At 41.1% G+C, this 18,578-nt stretch overlaps 1 protein-coding gene across 5 annotated transcripts; it reads left to right on the forward strand.

The window, feature by feature from the left end:
* Positions 1 to 48: 48 nt before the first annotated feature.
* On the forward strand, positions 49 to 17,836 carry LOC106747288. Of its 5 annotated transcripts, XM_014624678.1 has the most exons (6): positions 49 to 185; positions 997 to 1,144; positions 9,458 to 9,724; positions 13,053 to 13,154; positions 15,746 to 15,871; positions 17,008 to 17,836. In XM_014624678.1, the coding sequence occupies exons 3-6, from the start codon at positions 9,559 to 9,561 to the stop codon at positions 17,106 to 17,108; spliced, it is 495 nt and encodes a 164-aa protein (XP_014480164.1). In that variant the 5' UTR covers positions 49 to 185; positions 997 to 1,144; positions 9,458 to 9,558; the 3' UTR covers positions 17,109 to 17,836. The 5 variants fall into 5 exon arrangements, with proteins under 5 accessions (XP_014480164.1, XP_014480162.1, XP_014480161.1 ...); XM_014624676.1 differs by lacking the exons at positions 49 to 185; positions 997 to 1,144 and adding an exon at positions 1,806 to 3,984; XM_014624675.1 differs by lacking the exons at positions 49 to 185; positions 997 to 1,144 and adding an exon at positions 1,806 to 3,971.
* Positions 17,837 to 18,578: the final 742 nt, after the last annotated feature.

Genomic DNA, 18,578 nt, shown 5'->3' on the forward strand with positions numbered 1-18,578 from the left:
GATCCTGTAGAAGATAACTAGGAGGGTACATGCAATCGACGGGCAGATCGTGACGTTGATGTTGCGCGCGAATCCACCAGAGTGAGCGCGCTCGTCAAGCTGTTGTTTCGTCCGTATCGGATACTTCTGCGGTTTTAAGAAGTGAAGGAATAAAGCGACAGAGAACTGACAAGAGTCAATCCGGGGTAAGACTCGACCGAAATTAGAACATGAAAAGGAATTAAGGTTAATAATTTAAATAAAGTGTGAATTTTTTATACCATGTACTTCAAATGCTGCGTTCAAGTAGTACGCTATTAGAGTACTATTCTATCCTTGTTTTACGTCTACGATAATTGCGTGAGCGATGAAGATAGAATAACGAAGAAATTTTGATAGTGCATTCCCCGAATGCAGAAATCTAAAATTGGAATGTAAGTCGTCTTTAAGATGTCATTTAAAGATATTTTACAGACGTCTTATTTAGAGACGACTTTAAGATCTCTGTCTCAAAGACGTCTTATGTCCTGGGTTTTTGTGCGGCCTGAGTAGACAAGATGGCTGTCCGATTGCTACGTTCCCTTTGGGCGCTGTAAATATCATTTTATGTTTCTTTAACATGCAATGAAGAAGAGAATGACGCTTATAGATGATGCGTCCAGAGAAAACTCGGTAAACAAGAAATCATTGATACGTCATTATAATGATATTTTATAACGTGTGACAATACGTCATTGTTGATACAATATTTGATCCAAATATTAAAAATAATATATTTCTATACCATGATTGTAATATTTGGGAATATTACTATTACCAAGTAACGGTCTAAAAATATTTATAAAATATTATGTCAAATTTATAAAATTCGCAGTATTTTAAAAGATTGATTTAACATTTCTTGTTTATGGGGATGTTTATATGAAATCGGATGCTCGATGCTCTGAGAGAAATGATATATGCTAGTAAATTACAAGTATCGTTTACAATAGAAATAAATCTTGTTTATTTGTCCAGTAAAGCGTCCTTCATCCGATTTCGGAAGCCGACCGAATTTCACCATAGATCACCTTTACTTTTGACGTTCATTCGGACCATCTCAAAGGATTCAATGTAAAGGAAATGCGGATTTCCAAGAGCACGAAGTCTCCAGAGACGATCGACGGTAAGATTACGTGATTAATCGGGACTATGGTGCGAGTGCGTGCGCCATCGCGCCTACGTTCATTTTCGTCTATTCACTGTTTAATACCGGACGAAATTAAATAAACCCAGCCGGACGGGATGAAACAGTGCAGCGCCGTGGAGAGTCAGTTTTCTCGACGTGGGAAAATAAATAGACGCGGATGGGACGATGAATAACGCGCAGGCGTGCCTTTGAAACAATAAAACGCGAAAGGGAAATTATATACAACGAGCTATCCGGCGAGCAGTGGAACGTTTCGACGAAACCTCACTTCGTCGGAACGACTTTTAATCCGAAGACATGGATTTTCTCGTTAATAATTTCCAGGTGCATTTCCATCCAAGGAAACTCATGTGAATTCATATGGTATTTTAAAGATCCATATAGGAATACGCGTGGTGTATGAAAATTCATATCCACGGGAAAGAGGGAATTAACTGACCATGTAATGTAATTTAGAGACCTAGCTGTGAAAACTAAAAACTGAGTACAGGGACAAAAAGAATTAGCTAAATTAATTAAATCTCAGTTGTATTATATGAACAGCTAATTTCTCAGATAGCACGATGAACTCTTCAGGTGTTCCTAAAGTTTTCTCCTTTCCTGAATTGTATTTCTTTAGGAATTCATAGAGAAAAAATTTATTTGGACACTAGAAAGATTTGTTAAGAATATTAATTGCTATTTACCGGATATATGGACAGCAAAATAATATGGTTATGCTAAGTTTTGTTACAACGGCAAAATTATCTTCTCCATGCAACAAACTTTTTTGCTACCACTGTAATTTGCTATTCCAGCAAAACTTGTTTTCTCCGTGTATATGTGTTATATATATCTAAGTTTTTGGCGCAAATCTTCAGGAGCAACCATAGGATTCCGTATGAATTTCTTATACGGATTCCCACCTGGTTCTTCCAACAGGATTGTGTTTTCTCTCTCTTTTCTCCTCATACTCGACTACTCTATTACAGGACGCCACATTTTTGATTATTGTCAATGGACATACTACAGGGTGTGTCAGAATAAAAGGTATCTGGAGCGTGGTAGGGCTGGGCGCTGGCGCACCCATGATAAGTACACTTCGCTTCAATCAATCATCGTCATCATATATTCGATTCACGCGCATCGGCGATTCGGTGATCGCTCTTCTTATGGCTCTACCACGCCGATGCGTCGTGGACTGAATTAATTGCGTAGCGTTCGACGATAATCCTCGAATTCTTATCGGGACAACGCACAATGACGAGACAATTAATATTTTCGTAATGGACTATCGGACGCGCTATCGAGAGAATAACTATTATTGCTTAACCGTGTCGAGAGACTGAAGATGCGGGTGACCGGAAAATCGACCGTTGAAAAACCCAGAAAAATTCTTTAGCTTAGAGCGTCCTTACCGGCGCCACTGCTGGCAGGACTTCCAGATCAATAATAAGGACTTTCGGCCGACACGCAATCGAACAAAATCCGCCCGAACGAACGCATTGGCGCGAATGTGAGACTGCGTCCTCTCGATTCTGTTTTCGAACGTAGTAATACGGAGTGTTTTATGCAATACTCGATCTTAAATTTGACAACCCAAACTCTTCAAATCATACAGAGTCATCTATTTTATCTTCGTTAATATCTTTCTTTGATACAGTGTCAATTTTTTTGTTTCAAACCTTCGATTAATCTGCAAATTGAAACTTATTTGCGCGAAGATGCACAATGCTGAAGATTATAGTTACAAATTTGAGCGGCATTTGCGGCTATCTAAATCTGTCGAATCTACCGTCGAAATTAAGGTCGTGTTACGAAATACTCGGCGCATGTCGATGAATGTCACGACACTGGGAAAACATCGCGGGGTCGGAACTTTATGTATGAAAACTTGGTTAGACACGACCTTAACCGGAGAGAGAATCAATAGCTAAAATAATAGGAGCGATACCACGAAACTGTCGCCGCAACATCAATCTTCTCTTTAACGAATCTCTCTCTCTCTCTCTCTCTACGTTAACCTATTTCACTTCGCAAATAAGTTTCGAAATTTCATCTATCGGAGTTCACCTGCACAAACAAACGCCTAACAGCGAATAATACAATTTCAGTACCGAGAATATCCGCTAGAATTTGTCCAAAGGCGAGAGAAAGAGGGTACCCTCGTACGCGAAAACATTTCTTTCTATCTTTCATCATTTTGAGGATATTTGTATATCTTTCAGACACTATTTGATTTAATTGGATCAATCGGCTTAGATTCTTTTTATTTCCCGCGAAACGTTTCGCTCAAAAATAAGTTGTAACAAGTGCCGGCTATTGTGTAAAGGCGGCCTGCTGAGCAAAAGATTCCATAAGTAATCATTAGAATTCGCCATCTAATAGCGGAGATACTAAGAAGGGCTTTATATATCCACAAGGGCTGTAATATTATCTTCTCCTCTAGTAGATTTTTATTGTCTATCTTTCCTTGGTTAAATAACCTGTGTAAATATAAAGTTCATCTTTTTAAAGGATTGTTTCACCCTCTCAACCAGCGATCGAGGAGAAGAGTTGTTAAAATAATCTTCAACAGTTCCGTGCGATTTCACGGAAAAGTACCCGTTATAACGAGACGAAGAAAGGCACCATGCCGCAGGAACGATGCTCGGTGTCCTCGCTCTTCTCCCGTTTCTTTTCATCCTCAGGATTGGAGCGAAACAAGGAGTCCCGTCGGGATCAATAGCGTACGTGAGAGGACCCTTCTTCGCCGAGCCTTCAAAGCTTCCTTACGCGTTCACCTTCATAAAACGACGCGCACGCACATCCCCGTAAGGGCCAGGTGAGTCGCGCAGGTACGTGTAATGTGAATATCACGCGCATGTAGTTGTGTGTCGGCGAGTATTTTACGCCACCCAGTGGTATTCGCTGTATTTGTAAGTAAGCGTGGCCAACGGCTGAATGGGAAAGGTGGGTACGCATGTGCGTGAGCACATCGTGATGCGACAAATCGTGTTGGACAATGTGAGGCGATCGTTCGCGTCGCGATTTTCCCTCTCACATTCGTTTCATACGCATCATTCTTCGCGATCAAGTGGATCTGTTGTATTTATATACGTTTTTTTTTTGCGACAAAATGGTTATTACGCTGTCAGAAGTTAGAAATGCACACCGGAGCACAATTGAGCCGAACTTAGGATTAAACGAACATTTTAATAAAATAACGGTGTCGTTATCTCTCTCTCTCTCTCTCTCTCGTGTTCGCGAGTTCACGAGTCGAACATTTGCAACACAAGACGACCGGCTTCCTCGTTTACGTTTCGCGTACGCACAATGAGAGTCGCTATTTCGGTAGCACCGTTCGTGCTCTCTCTTTCGGCGCAAATCATTCCGCGGACCTGTGCCATAACCGTAACCTAATGGACTCTTGTAACACACGGAGACGCTCAAATCACAGTCCGGCCGATTCGCTATTTTATGAGGCAAGCAAATAGCGTCTTGCTGACACGAACGAGACAGCGCGCAGGTGAGAAGCAAAATAACAGAGAACCGTGCATTCTCAAATTAGAATGCACATAATTTCCACTCTTACCAGGTGAGGCAGAAAATCGCATAATTCCCCATCTAGGGAATTGCAGACATGACGCCGGCCGTTATCACATTAAATGCGTGAACGGGGAATTGAGAGAGAGAGAGAGAGCACAAGTGTGATTTCGCTAATATTTCAAATATCAATAACAACATTATGAGAGTAACTGTGTGCGACATATTCTTCAGTGTCAGCTGTAGCGCGTGGTGTAATCAGAGAGGTAGCGGCGGTGCGGCGGGCATCCGAAGGTGGTGTGCGGTGGAGCGGTTTAAATAGTGTTTTCAGCCCTCGACCCGCAGTTCAACGCGGCCCGCAGCCTTCGACGGTCGTCCGTCCGTCGCGCTTTTCCGCCGCCGTTCGCGATTTTCGCGCTACGTGCGCGCTGCATTCGCGTCTGTCTTCGCACGCACTCCTCGGCGATTCGCCTCGGCAACGAAGTGAAAAAAAAATAGATTCAAAAGGAGAGGAAGATTTAAGGAAAGATTCGGAAACACAGTGTGAAAAAAAGTGAGATCGTCGCTTCTCACGAGCTGGACTTCGCGAGCGATCGAGCGAATTGTACGAATGGATTGTACGTTCGAATTCGTCGAGGTGCATCCGAAGAGTGACGTCCCGGAGCGATGCAACGTGGCTGTCGGAGCTGTTAGAGCTCCCGCGGAAAATCGCACGGTGAAATGCTGGTGAGAGACTGCCGGTTCGCTCGTCCAACGCGGGCAATTTGTCGCTCGGTTATCGGTGCTCGGTTTATTTTTACTACGGGTCGAAAGAAAGGACAATGATAAGGCGATATGTTTTCACTCGTCATTTCGACCGTACGACCGTAACGATAATCGCGCGACTTCTTGATCGTTCAAGGCTGTAATTCCAGAATTGTAAGACTCGTAACTTATTTCCGTGAGACTCGTAAGAATTTACAGTCGGAACTGTAATTTCATGCGTGTCGTAAAATGTGATCACTCGTAAATATTTATGATTTCTCGTACAGCTGGCGAGAAACTGTCTCTAAGTTATAAGTATTATGGAAAATCTCTCGGTAACTGTCAGAAAATATGAATAAAAAATATTAGAAATTGCACATGAAACTTAATAAGTAGTACATACTGTTTAGAGTAATCGGAACACTTGAATCTGCAAAAATAAGTCGATGATCGCGCAATTCTATACATTTAAATTTAAAGTTTCTAAACTATTTAAAGTTATATATCTGTATTACTCATCATTATATATTCATGGTTACAATAAATGACTAATTTCAGATATATGTATATTAAAAAATTATAAAGTGACTTCCAACACGAGTGCTTTTAGACTTTTTATACATTTTACACTGTTTACTGTTTCGCCAACATGTTCCCGTTAATTCCACGGCTGTCTCATGCGTTCTTAATTCTTGATACGATGTTATGAGGGTAATTACTTTTTTTTTCTTCGAATTATTACGCAGAGGATCGCACGCACGATTGATTACGCGAGCGGTTACTTGTTCGCTGGGTTCCATTAAAACTAGCAGACGGCACTTTCAACGCACCTTTGTCTAATCTCGATACCGTGGCACTTAGAAACTTATCACTTCCTGACATTCGTCGTGCTGTCCCTTAAATAACACCGCGACGTAATTTCTAAAAGTGAGCAAAACACATCCTCCACCTCGTCGACGCTCGTCAAATGCCCTTAATTACGTTTAGCGCCGTTCCGAGCACTCTTCGGGCCCGACTTTCACGCGCGACGAAATAAAGACGGCTCGAAAGTAGCAGCAGCAGCTCGGTAAACGACGACAGGAAAAGATGTCGGGATGCCACCTTGATCTCAGAGGGCAAGACGTTCGCGTTTCGCACCGCCCGCCCTTAATTGGCTCTAATTAATGACCACCGTCATCAAGCTTGTGACTCACGACTCGCGTGCAACTCGAGTAGAATTCTAGCATTATCGCCCTTTTATACGTCGTACCGCGCGTTCGTACGGATACTCGCTATTTACTGTTCCGAAGATCTTTGTGTTTTTCTGAAAACACGACTCTCGAAAAGTTACACCTCGGTGAAATAAAACTTTTTCCGTGAGGAAATTATTCTTTATTTAAATTCTTTTCAAGGAAACTGTGTGAGAGAGTAAAAGCGATAAATTACATAAGTTTTTTCAAAGAATTACCATTCAATGTATATTATAGTATATAATAATATAACATGCGTAGTGTAAGAGCCTTTGTTAATCCAACACTATTTACCTCTTATTGTTTTACCGTATAATAAGATGTATAAAACACAATTATCATTCTAAGATGTTTCTACAATTTTTTCGCTCTTACATTTAATTATGTATATCTTTAACTTCAAATGTCTTAGATAAAAGAGCGTCGCTATTTTTTTCAGGAATCAATCCTCTATAACATATGTCAAAGTCAAGGTTACTCGTGCTGTGTAAGTTTTTCTAAGGATTTATCCAAAACACACGTAACAGAATTATATATATATATATATATATATATATTATATATATATTTGTCTAGTAAATGTTTTCTAAAAATAAATTTTGATATTCTCAATATTACTACTAGTTTCAAAACATATAAGTAAACGTCTCCACTTATAAACAGGAAAAATAATATATAGTCAATTACATTTCTACTTCTAGTACATATTTGCCAAGCAATATTGGAGTAACCATTTTACTCAATCAAATAATTAGTATATTATTTGAACGGTAGCACTTTTTTATCAATGCGCATATCGCTATCGCCGTTTCAGTAATTGAGACCGGAAGTAAAACTGTAATTTATCTCAGCGTACTGACTTCTCGACTGTCGGAGAATTGTTAATTCACGATGAGGCGGGCGAGAAATCGAATTCGGCAGCGACCGCACTGTTAGGCGATTGCGTTTCGCGGAATCGTTTGTTTGGACGATAAAATTCGACGGGGGGATCGCGCGCGTGGTTTCCGTCCAGTGTCGCGTCGTAAAACATACGTAGTTTCCGTCGTCGGTACGAAGAGGGAGGGGGCGCCGAATTAAGTCGCGGCCAACGGGGGATGAATCATCCTCTAGGACGGGGCAAATCGAGCGATCGATATTATAGAACCCTCATGCGCGCTCTTGAATATTAAAATACACAGTATCGATCGGCGGATACCGGGAACAGATGTGGCGATCAATTACGTGAGATGGACTCGCGGCGACCGGCGCGATCGAATTCAGCGTGTTATTCTTTTTAAGCGCCTTCGAGTCGCGACGCAATGACCGAAGAAGGAACTTTTGGGACCACGCTTCCGAGTGAACTTCCCCGTTGCGTATTTTTGCGGTAGCGATCAAGATTCCTTCAGATTTAATCAATTTTATCGCATCTAAACAAATTTCATCATTGGCGTGCTCCAGAGAAACTAATGTATCGATCGTTAGATTCTTCGACGAATATGTTTTAAACGAAAGATAATTCTTTTATAAAGAAATGAATTATTTGTTTGAAAGAAAGGAAATTATTAAAGAAAGAAATTATTTGTTTCATCTTACATATTGTAACCAAATAATATTTTATCAAGATATATTGAAAGATATTACTTCAAATAGTAGCATTCTTTCTGTTAAATGATAGAGAGTTTTCTTGAATGAGACGATACAATTTTTACTCAAACAAATGATATTTTGTATATGTCGTTTCTATGAGACAAATTTTAGTCGAAATACTGAATCTAAAGAGAGATCTTTTTTCTCTATGCGTGACACCAGCTGCGCACATAAGTACACTTTTGCCGTTGATCTCTCGCCGAGAGTTACAATACGTTATATAATTTTTACCACGTGGATAAAACACCGTCCCCTACGACGGTATCTTCCGTACACTTCCTGTTACGACAGCCGTTTTATCGCGCGCCAACCTGAGATTCCGACCACCGGAGGGCCGGGATCACCGTTGATCTCCTCGCATCATTGTTGCACTCGGCACGCATGGGTGTGGCCGAGTCGAAATTGATATATTTCGACGCTCTCGTTCAAACACAATTGTTGTCACACAACTGTATCGGGTCAGCGGAAAAGTTCGACTTTACCTCATTCAGCGGAAGCTAATTATTCATCAAGTAATCACCGTTGTTTTCCAGGACCCTTCGCCAATGACCTGGTAACTTGCGTGTTTCTTTGTCATAGAAAGCGATCGATTTACCACACGGAAGAAAAGGTTTCCTCCGTTGGATTTAGTATACTTGGATTTGTTTAATAAAAACAGCTGAACTTAGTATCTTTTTTCTTTTTAATGGAAATGTTGTTTGATAATGGAAAGAACAATATTATTTAGAGAAAATAATATTTTGTTCTTGAATAAAGGAAAATTTTATTTCGTTGTACATTAAATATTGTTCCACTTAAAACAAAGAAGTATTTTAATATTTTTCTAACATAGTTACTTCTTTCAAGTAACTTATTGCCTGTGAAGGTCATTGAGGCAATTGGATGAAAATACAAAAGAAATATATTATTTGACATAAAGATACTTATTGCTTGAGAAACCATTTGTTTGTTCCATTCCAAAAGACAAATTTGTCTCGATTAAAGAAATTTTATTAAAAATCCAAAGAATTCTTTTTTCTTTATGTGCGTTGAAGAAGATACTGAAAGTCGAACTTTTCGACTGAGATCCAACATTGCGCTTGCTTTATACAATTGCCGCCACTTGTAGAATATCTCAGGTCGCTTCGAGTGTTCGTTAACGACTTGATTTTGTTTTTCTTTTTGTTACATCCTTCCGTTCCGGCAGAAATTATCTCGTCCGAAGGAAGGAGTCAAAACGCGCGAGTCGACGATCGGAATTGAAAAGGAAGCGGATTCTCATCCGAAAATGAGAAACGAGGCGCTAGCATGATCGACATTGGTGCGATTGGTATTCTGATGATCTTACTGGCCCTTGGCAACCTCGAGGCTGTCACTGTCGTGAACCATCATTCCGACGATGAGTACGTCCTCGAGCACGAAGTCCTTCGCGAGGATGCGCTCGCCGAAGCGAAGAAACTGGAGATATATCCCGGTAAGAATGCCTTCTACCTGTTTCTAGACAGGATAGAAATGTTAACAATTCCTCCGATACACGATAAGAAATTTTGCGCTAATCTTGTTTCCTATGTTAGAGTAACGCAAGATTTCAGTTGACCCTTTTTAACACGAAATTTCTCACAGTGTACATCATTAGATTACATTCCTATAAAAAACAGAGACGTTAAAAGAACTAAAAGAACATTAAAATGTTGAAGGGAAGTGTCAAGAGAGAAAAATGAGCTTTTCGAAATCTATGCGTCACTTTTTTCAGACATGAAAATTTACGCAACGTAACGCATACATTCACGTGATGTAGATAAACTGGATATATCTTAACGCGCTGTACTTGCCTTTAGAGATGAGAACTCTTTCATCAACATGTAATCGATATTCCCTCAATGATAAGTTTCTCCTCGTTATCGTGTCATTAACGTTCTGAATTAGAGAACATCGATTTATCGGAAAGAAATACGTGTCTGCCGCGGGGGAGGGGGCGCGCGTTATATCCCGTGTATCTCGATTGCGTTCTTGCTGCGGGTCTTTCCAATCTAACCCAGATGCTAAAAGCGTCGCGTTAAACTGACGCTCTTGTTCGACTCCTATACGGCCGGTCTATAAAGCTTCTTTAAGGTACACACCGAAATGTATTTATCTTGCCGCCAAGAATAGCCACCCCTTTGATCCACCTACCCAACAACGTACGATTGATGTCTCGAATTTTTTTCTTCCGCCAATCGCAACCCTAGCGGACGAGAGAGGTACGCATGCTGAGAATGCGCTCTTTTTACTTATCACTCAGTCCCGTTGCTCGTTACTATTTTGCTATTACTTATTTATTATTATTATTTGTTACTTTTGTCATGACTTATTTCTACCACCTATTATTATTTTATTACATATACATATAAATGACATAATCCTTTCACGAGGACGAGACTTTTGTCAAGAAAAGTTTTTGCTTGAAATAATAATTATATTATACTTAAAAATTTGATCTTGTTCGATAAATCTCAAGACAATCGATAATAGCTTAATGTTACATTCTCTGTATTCGATCTTTCGTTCGCTATTTTTCTCGCTCCGCGAGAACAATGCATTTTCTTTGACTTTTGTCTTTTTCAATGTGTGAAGGAAAGCTGTCGAATGTAAGGGATGAGATAATCGAGGTTTACCAATTACAGATTTTCGCTTCGAGCAATATCTTTCAACGATACTTTCAATCCGTAGTTTCAAGTCAGAAAACGGGAGAGTTTCTCATTTTGAATACTATTGCCACTTTTATTCCGCTCTCGATAAAATTCTTATCTCTTCTCAGCAATGACAATGAACGAAGAAGAAATTGTCGAATTTCACCAGACGACTCTAAAATAAGCGATGCCGAAAGGTATTATAGAAGCGGGTCGGTCGTGATATATGTACAGCCTGGTTAAAACGGTACCTTGACCACTGAAAAATGCCGATCCGTCTCCCCGAAATATTCGAGTTACCAAGTATAGTACGCCCGTCGTGAACCGTTAATCGCGATTAGATCGAACGATCACCGAACAAAAGAGCTCGTCACCCTTGAGGTGCGTGAAATTTCCCGGCCCGCGACTTTTTCGCGGACGTTTCATCACGCTTCTTCTCTCGGTTGTTCCGTTGCGGGAATGTGTTGCATCGAGACGTTCGACGACGACGCCACTTGTTACATCGTAATACCGCGCTGCAAGCAGACCACGTGGCTCTCATTACACGCGATTATTCCGAAACAACCGAGGAAGTCGACGATTACCGTCTAATATCGCAGAATTGCGGAATTCTTCGCGTCTCTCTCGCTTGGATTTCATTAATTTAATTAATCGGCCTCCAAATGTGTCGAGTTATTAAGGATTCGCCGCGAACTAGTAAAGCGTTCGACTGGCTGATATTGGCCGGTTGTGACGGAATGAGCTAATTGAGGTCACCTCGCCCGTGCTTGAAAATTTCCGCACTTCTCAATGAATGAATTATAGAAGTCGGCTGAACGTCATTGCGATACGCCCATTCAAAAGAATAGGTCATCGATGTAAGGTGATTTGTTTAATTTAGCAGGAAAGTCTCCCTATGGAGTCCGTCCAACGATCGTACTCACTAATGGAAACATTAGTTTCTTTGGAGCGAGCACGCCAATTTGTTCGGATGCGATAAAATGAATGAAATTCGAAGAAATCTCTTTCTCAGTGCGTAAGGCCTCGAGAAAGCGGGTGATTATTATTACTAAATGTCGCGCGCGATTCACGGCCGCCGCCGTGGCGTATTTTCTGTGTGTGATTTAATTAACGGTTAATTTCCCCTTCGCGGAGGATACGCGCGTCGCTTATCGCGCGGATTTAGAACGGCCTAATGAGGAGGTTCCGATCCGTACGAAGACAAAAGTTATACAATGTTTCGCGATCGATGCTGATACCGCGCGGTGCATCGCGCTCGTATCGTCGCTCGCGAGCGTCCGCGACACGATTTCAGGAGGGGCGTTACGTAAGAAACGCTAATTAACTTGAATCACAAACGCGGCTGTTTCGACGCGACTGTCATGAATTTTAATCCCCGGGGTTTCGAGGTTAATGAAATATAATTCTCGATTAATAGAAAGGCGTCTCCTTACGTTCGACACGATCCTTCGTTTGCGTGAGCGAACGACAATGGTTGTTTTCAAATCGAGTTTCTCTCCGGTTACATCATCTATTGCCTTCTTTTCTTTGCCAAATGCGAGGTAAGGACAAATGGTGATATAACTGGACTTGTGTATCTCTCGCTGGAAAGCAATCGATTGTTTCCAGCGCGTTCTCCGCCTTCTTATTCTCCTCTACGCGGAAAAGGTTCCTGCCGGAACAAGAACAAGAACCGGGTAAAAACTCGGTGATGAGAAATAAAAGTGGCAACACTGAGAAAAAGGTTTTTACGAACTTAATAAATTTTATCGCGTCCAAATAAATTTCATCATTGCATGCGCCAAAGAAACTAATGTTTCGATCGATAAGTACGATTATTAAACTCTATATCTTAAATAAAACATTTGTTTCAGACGAAGGATCATTCTCTTATAAAGAAATTATCCCTTTATCAAACTAATATCTCATTTAGTTGAAAGATATTATTTCAAATAATAGCGTTCTTTCTGTTAAATAATCGAATTTTCTCGAATGAGACAATAAGATTTTTACCGAAACAAATGATATTTCGTACATGTTGTTCCTATGAAACAAATTTTAGTCAAATAAATAGGAATACTAAATCTAAAGAATCCTTCTTCTTTGTTCGATCCTCCTGATTATTCCCGCTAATTTCGTTTCTCGTGCTCGCAGGACCTATTCCGGGATGCAAGCCGTGCACCAACTCCGAGATAACTTACTGCTCGGACGGGAGCGTCATCAACGATCACTGCTGCTGCGAGGGAAGAACCAACAGTGGGTATCGCGAGTTTCGCGTTAAGCGGAAGGGCTGAGAGAGATAAAATCAAACGTCCCCGTAACAACCGCACGAGAGAAGCCACCGATCCGCCAATATCGGCAATAACCGAGGCAGGAATTGGATTAACCTTCCCCGACGACGGAAGTCGTGTTTGTCGTTCTCGTCCTTCGTCCGTTCGAACGAGCGAGCGAGCGAGCGGAGAAGTCGTATGAAAAACGATCCTGCCGGCGAATTCGTGCGTAAACGATCGGCCGTGACAAGTTATTGTGTAACGCTTCACGGAAATTTAGAGCAACGGCAACGGATTGTAATTTCAATGCGCGCAACTCCGCAATTATTTCTAGTCGATGTTGTTATTACATGCTCTTACTGTTGTTACCCTCGAGTATAAGAGACGATCGAATTATTCGGAGATCGACGTCTTCGACCGGGTGGAGAAAAGAAAGAGAAACGCGGGATGGACACAAATGCTGCGATATCGATTGAATTGGTCAACTGCACGCTGAAAGAAAAATATAATTATTTTCGGGCACACTATACCATCCTTTTTTATTTTAACCATAAAAATAGCAACATGCACGTAAGATTATTGTCACTAACACTGTAATAACACTTACTAGAGAAATAATTCTCTCGATTGTTTCCAATTAGATGCGTTTCTTTTCAATATTTGTACATCATCACAGCTACTTTGGAACATCGTTGCCGATTTATTAAATTGTCATGATGCACGAACTTTCGAATTACGTAATTCGCGCCCCTGATTGGAAATTTTTCATGTCTAGATAAGAAAATAATTACATTAATAGAGTCTTCTGTGCCAATTCTATCGGTACAACAGCATTTTCTTCCGCGCGGGCTAAACTGAATTCAGTTACACTAATGGAACTGTTTTTTTTTTTTTTTTTTTTTCCCCCAATGCAGAACGCATTACTCCGTTGTTACGTACGCTCTTAATATTATCACATATTTCCCCGCCGTCACTCGAGCGACATTAGGCGCGCTGATTAGAAACTCGAGCCAAGGTGCTGCAGGTCGATGAACGATAGCCGCGCGAAGAGTTCGAGAACGAGCGGAATGTTTAGGCGACCGTGGTTCAACGACTTACGTGAGTCACCCGATGGATACAAGCCGTGGTAGACACGAGCATTAACGCGCACGTGGAAGACAAGGATAAGTCATTACGACGGACGATGATTTCCTGAACAGGTGATTACCCTTCCGTTCAGCCGGAGGAAGCATCATCGAACGTTCCTTTTCTGTAAACTCGATTAGCAAGAAAGATAATAAACATTTTAAATGACGTTAAATCGGTTAGAAAATTGATAAAAATAGCTCCAGTCAAATGTGTTGTTCTGAGACGTTTGTGCATGTAAAAATAACACACTTGGATTTACAATCGTAGAGGTGGCGCATTGACGAAAAACATTATTCAAGCCGCCGAATCGTGCCGCGCTCATAGATGCAGCAAGTCGCATTGCTGCACGCAGCGGCGATGCGCGTGGAATATCCGAGCGACTCAACACCTTTCGATCCGCGTTCGTCCGTGAATCGCGCGCTGGTTCGTTCATCCCGCGCTCTTTTCTAATGGCTCTCGTGATAAAGCCGATAAAGCGCGCACCGGAAGCGTCCGATATCTCGTTACTCGTTGTATTAATCGTCGTGCCGCGGTATAAAACTACGGTTAATTATCGCGACGCCTACATTCGTCCGCCACGTAGACGACGCGTGCGTTTAATAAATATATAAAGCTCGAGCTGCACGTGTCTTTTTACACGTACAGCCGGGCCTACTTTACGCATCCCAAAATGTCTCTCGACGATTCTCCACATCGCGATGTGGCACGAGCACCGTTAATCCATAATTCAGCCTGCTATCTGGTTGCGCGGGAATTATGATAATTCGCTCTATTCTTGGCGAGCCGTGATAATAATTTAGACACGACGTTGTGTCGACGAGAATGTCCGAGCGACGAAGGCACGACGCGACGAATGAGACCCACTTTGAAACGAAATAACTTCGAATGAAATGATGAAGCCCACGATGAAATGACCCAGGTAGAATTTAAATACCGGCTTCTGGCCGGTAACTGTCCAGCAATTCTCTAACCAGCTAGTTTCTCACCAGTTTTACTGGCCGAAAACTTACGAGTTTGGCAGACTTTTACTCCGACTGGACAATAAAACTAACCAGTTTCCGATCACTTCCTAATAAAATATTTTAACCATTTCATTCGTTTATTTTTTTATTCATTATTTTACTATTTCATTTGTTTATTATTTTGTCCAGTTTCCGGCCAGGAAATGGTCAAGAAACACTAGCCAGAAGAGTTTCCGCTGGACAGAAACTGTCTGGTATTAACTTACTATTTTTTTTTTATAGTTTATGGCAAATAATTGGCTGCGAAATAACAATCAGTATTTTTTGAACAGTTTTCTGAATAGTTACTAATCTAATTAATTCGAGCCAGTAAAAGCTGTCCAGTTTCTAGACTCTCTGTCTAGTTCCCTAACATTTTTCCACTTCGGGAGGTAGGCCTGCCCACGTCAATCGCGTTTACACATTTATCTATCTTATTATGTTTCAGAAGTGTTTCTCTTCGTCGAGCACACGTGTCGCGTGGGACCGGAGGAATGCAAAGTGCAAGCCGGAGACTGTGCAGAATACACGAGACTGCGGGAGTGCTGTTGCCATTCGTACCTGGCCTCCGCCTGTAAGCGTTGAAGCTCCCCCGGCACAGAGAGAGAGAGAGAGAGAACAGCGTTTATTACAAGATACATAGTAGAGTCGAAAAGGAATAACAATATATTCTGCTGATTCTAAATCACATAAACAAAAATATAATTATGCGAGAACAAAAGAAAACTAAAAATGAGAATGAAAGGCCCAATTTTTGGAGCGTTGGTTAAAAAAATAATTTTAAGTTATACATGCGTAAGGAAAAACTTGAGAGAGAGAGAGAGAGAGTGATAGGGCGGAAAGAAGTTATATAATTACATATTCTCTTTACAGTCGCGCGGTATCGTTATATTACGAGGCGCGGCAATTACGTTACGAAATGCGATTCACGAGCAACCTCGAGACGACACACTTTTTGTAGATACGCACACGTAGATGTCCCGCTGGTCGGTAATTTCCATACAATCGTGCGTCCATGAGCGAAAAAAAAAGAAAATGTCTTATCTCTTCTCTTGCTTAGACCGGTCGCTCTTCTCCGCCCCGTCGGGGAGCGGTGCAAATAATATCCGCGAGACGATTTTGCGCAATGCGCCGATAAGATGCATGCACGCTATTTTCGTCCGAGCTAATATTTTCACGAAGGACGATATTTTTCTTTCTTTTTTTCTGAGAAACTCGCACTCTCGGGAATTATCGCGACGCTTATCGCGAAAGCTAGAAATGTGTCGCGATATCGACACATTTATAAGTTATTTACGCATGCGTAAATTAATAAAGTACACGCTCGAGGACATCACTCGACATCCGCGCTCCACATGTGCCGCTCCAATTGCGGACTCTTTATCGCGCATGTTTTTTTTTCTCGAAAGCGTTATTCAGCATGCGTGCCTTGTAACGTCGACACGCGAAATAGAATTGAACGGGATATCGTTATCGCGCGCGCGCGCGCGTTATCTTGTTTATTCCCGTTTCGGGGTTAATCAAATTTGGCTACAATACTCTACTTTGTGCCATCTTGCGCGATCGATCTCAATTTTTGCGCCGCTCTCTACGCGGAGAAAGAGAGATGAATTTTTGTTGTTCGTATGAAGCCTCATTTAATTTTAGTCGGAATGTTTTTTTCGTGTGAGAGAGAAATGAGATATCGATGACATATTTTCTTCTTCGCAGGGAAATATCTGGCGACCGGATCGCGCGCCGACGCGAGCCTCACGAAGTTCCTGTCGATCTTAACGGTGCTCACGCTGCTGCTGCACCTGTTGCTGACCTAAAAGCACACTCGCCAAATACTTTGTACAGTATCGACTGCTTTAATAAATTATTTTTCCATCGCAAAGAAAAAAGAAGAAGAAAACCGAGCGTTTCGCCATAATATATGATGAGACGGGATTAGAGGCACGCGATCCATTGTCTCTCAGGCCGTCTAATTGCCATTACGATACATCGTTTACCGCGCTCGCGCAAATAAGAAACCTGCACGACGGTAAGGTTCTTTATTAATTAATCGGTATGATGCACACGACGTGAGAGGACGTGATCGAACGATGGCGCAGCGGCGGATACAAATCGCGTTAAATACCTGAATCACAGAGTGCAATCAAGTGGTTCACGCGGAGGAAGAAGGTCGAGACGATCAAGTATATCTATGCGAAATTATTCTCCCGACTTTCTAACTCATCCGCCTCGCTCGCTGACCTACATTCCTTAATTCAGCAAACATAATTATAGTTCCGAATTAACATGCCTCTTCCGCGCACGGAAAGAAGGAATCAGTTGTCCATACAATGCGACTGAAATTTAGTCACCGTACCTCATAGTTTCTAGCTGCGGGAGTTAAGAAATTGAGAGAAAGAAACGGAACGGGGACAAGAAGAATGAGTTAAATTAACGAAATTTCAATTGTATTATTATGTTGCAAAGAAAAGAAATTAATCTTAAATCAAGAGTAGATACTCTCATATGTCAGCAAGAATATTATCTTATGGATATAATCTTCTTGGAAGATTTTTAATCTTGAATTGAGTTCAAATAATGCTTGCATTAATACAAATTCAATCGAAACGAGACTAAAAATCTTCTAAGAAGATCATAATATTCTTGCTTACACAAAAGAATATTCTCTATTCTTAATTTGAGACTAATTTTTTTGTTTTTAATTTTACCTGTGGGCGCTGGTTTTTCTTTTTATAAATCGTATATCCCATCTAGGAAGCTACTTCTTTTTTTCCGTGCGATCTTCACGCGCGTGAAGCGTCGCGATCAGATTCGTAGCGAAATTTAACGGACTCATCCATAGGTTTGGCAAGGAATTAATTTTGTACGAGAAAGAGAGAGAGAAAATTAATATATAATTATATTAAATTAGACGAATTTGTAATTTTTCTTTCTCAAAACAGAATATCGTTCTTTCCCATACGAAGAACACAACTCCATTAATGTGATTGAATTTTCCTGGAGACTAGACGAGAATCTTTGGTAGAAACAGAAAAATTTCTGAAGGAGATTCCTCTCAATCAAAATTCTCAGTTATATTAGTCGGATTTTAAGGAGCGTTCATCTGAATATTCTCAGTCACAGAGATATGATTTCTCGTCACCGAATTTTCATCTGGTCTCTATTGAGTTGCAGGAACTGAGGACTCCTCTGTACATTAAAAAAATATATAATTAGCTTTTTAATTTATTTCAGTCGTGTTATATCTGTAATAATTGCGCGAAATGAAGATATTTGACGCGACGATC

Source organism: Dinoponera quadriceps, unplaced genomic scaffold (assembly GCF_001313825.1).
Source record: "Dinoponera quadriceps isolate SergipeBrazil2010 unplaced genomic scaffold, ASM131382v1 scaffold2346, whole genome shotgun sequence".
Classification (NCBI taxonomy): Eukaryota; Metazoa; Arthropoda; class Insecta; order Hymenoptera; family Formicidae; genus Dinoponera; species Dinoponera quadriceps.

Excerpts from the sequence above, each read along its gene's own strand:
- LOC106747288 (XM_014624678.1), top strand. The coding sequence starts at position 9,559 with ATGATCGACATTGGTGCGATTGGTATTCTGATGATCTTACTGGCCCTT. Across the intron at positions 9,725-13,052 it reads GAAACTGGAGATATATCCCG|GACCTATTCCGGGATGCAAG; the intron begins GTAAGAATGCCT and ends TCGTGCTCGCAG. Across the intron at positions 13,155-15,745 it reads CTGCGAGGGAAGAACCAACA|AAGTGTTTCTCTTCGTCGAG; the intron begins GTGGGTATCGCG and ends ATTATGTTTCAG.